General features: G+C 46.7%; 1 protein-coding gene across 1 annotated transcript; it reads right to left on the reverse strand.

The window, feature by feature from the left end:
• Nucleotides 1-286: 286 nt before the first annotated feature.
• On the reverse strand, nt 287-1,305 carry LOC136063291 (uncharacterized). The gene is made up of 2 exons (XM_065763468.1): nt 916-1,305; nt 287-843 (listed from the first exon to the last, which is right to left on the reverse strand). The coding sequence occupies exons 1-2, from the start codon at nt 1,303-1,305 to the stop codon at nt 316-318; spliced, it is 918 nt and encodes a 305-aa protein (XP_065619540.1). The 3' UTR covers nt 287-315.
• Nucleotides 1,306-1,693: the final 388 nt, after the last annotated feature.

Raw genomic sequence — 1,693 nt, forward strand, 5'->3', positions numbered from 1 at the left:
CAAGCATTAGTCACTTAAGGCCAAGGCAGCCAAATTCCGCCTTGACGAATAAAGCAATAGCGTCACTGACAAGCAAAGTCTTCATATCAAAAGAGGTAAGTCATTAAATTAAAGCAAGTAATGGCCTCAAGAACAAAAAAGCTATATTTAATTAAGGCCTAGAATAAATCATCATCGTTTTTACAACCAAAAAACCAAAATAAACGGAAAAATTGTTCAGAAATTAGAATTGCATGATGGCCCGAAACATGAAGGGCATCAAAAAAAAAAAAAAAAAAAAAAAAAAAAGAAGAGAAAATTTTTCAGGTGTCTAGTTCAAGCGGCTTCATCGTCACCAGGAGCATCCTCGTTGGCACCACTCCTGGCAGGAACATCTACAGAAACATCAGGCTGAATGGCAGAAGATGAGACAACCTCGTCAGCAGCCATCTCCTGGTCCACCTCTTCCAGGTCCAATTTTTCCATATCCACTCCGGAAGGATGCTTGACGAGGTACCTTCTAAGGAGCTCGAAACCTTTGAAGTACCAGCTGAAGAGGACAGTCTGATACTCGTCTGTAGTCTGAAAGGCCTCGATAGACCTCGCAGCAATGGTCTTCAAACTCTCCTTAGCATTCAAGAGTTGCTCGTCCTTCTCCAAATTCAGCTGGCGCTCAGCCCTCAGGTCAGCAGATAAAGTTTTGACCTTCTCCTTCGAAGTGTTGGATTCGTCCATAGACTCGACGAGGTTCCTCTTCAGCTCTGAATTCTCCTTCTCTAGATTCTCCATCCTGGATGTCAGTGACGCCACCCTAGCCTCTTGCGTGAGATGTTCGGAAGTAATGTGAATACTTTCCCCCAGCACCTAGAAAAGAAGTTGGGTTTAAAAAAAAAAAAAAAAATGTTTTGTGGTTTGACAGAATAAAGACTACTCTACCTGTACAAGCCTCTGAATATGGCGAGACGCAACCTCGGTGAAAGGCACATCTTTGAAGACCTTGAGGTCGTTCGTCGTCACCACTTCGTGAGCCCGGTCAACGGCCAACCTCTCGTCATCCCATATCGTTGACGAGCGTGAGTCAGCTTTCTCCTTCCCCGATGTCCGCTGCTTCTTCGAAGCCGGAGTAGGGATCTCCTCGATTGACGTTGCCGGAGAAGCCGTCCTCGTCTGCTCAGTGACGGAGACAATGGGATTGACGGAAACATTTTGACTGGCAGTAGGAGCAACTCCCTTGACTCGCACCGCCTTCCTCCCGATGTTAGACAGCGGCTCGTCTTTCTTATCCCTCATCTTCGCGTACATATCCTTCTTAAACTTGGTCGTCATTTCTGCAAAGAGGAAACAGTCAGAAGAAAGTTCACATGGGTGTCAGTAAAAGTCAACCTTGACGAGGTCAGCACTTACTTTTCTTGCCTTCGATATCGATGGAACGTAGAACGTAAGGAGATGGATCTGGCCGAGGTTGTAAAAGGCCAAGGTTCGCGGGTCTACCAGGTCCTCCCAACTCTCAATCGTCTGGGCGTAACCAATGGCGGTCTCGACGCGCTCCTTATGCCTGCTTTTGAGTTTGGGCCGTCTCTTAACTGCGCAACAAGGGGGCATGAGGATCAGCAACACAGATTAGCAGAGAAAATCAAAACCAAGAACGACGAATAGAAATACTGACGCACCTAAAGCCGGGTCCCCCACCGACGATGCAACCTTGGTATATCAC

This window comes from Quercus suber, unplaced genomic scaffold (genome assembly GCF_002906115.3).
Source record: "Quercus suber isolate HL8 unplaced genomic scaffold, Cork oak 2.0 scaffold_508, whole genome shotgun sequence".
NCBI lineage: Eukaryota > Viridiplantae > Streptophyta > Magnoliopsida > Fagales > Fagaceae > Quercus > Quercus suber.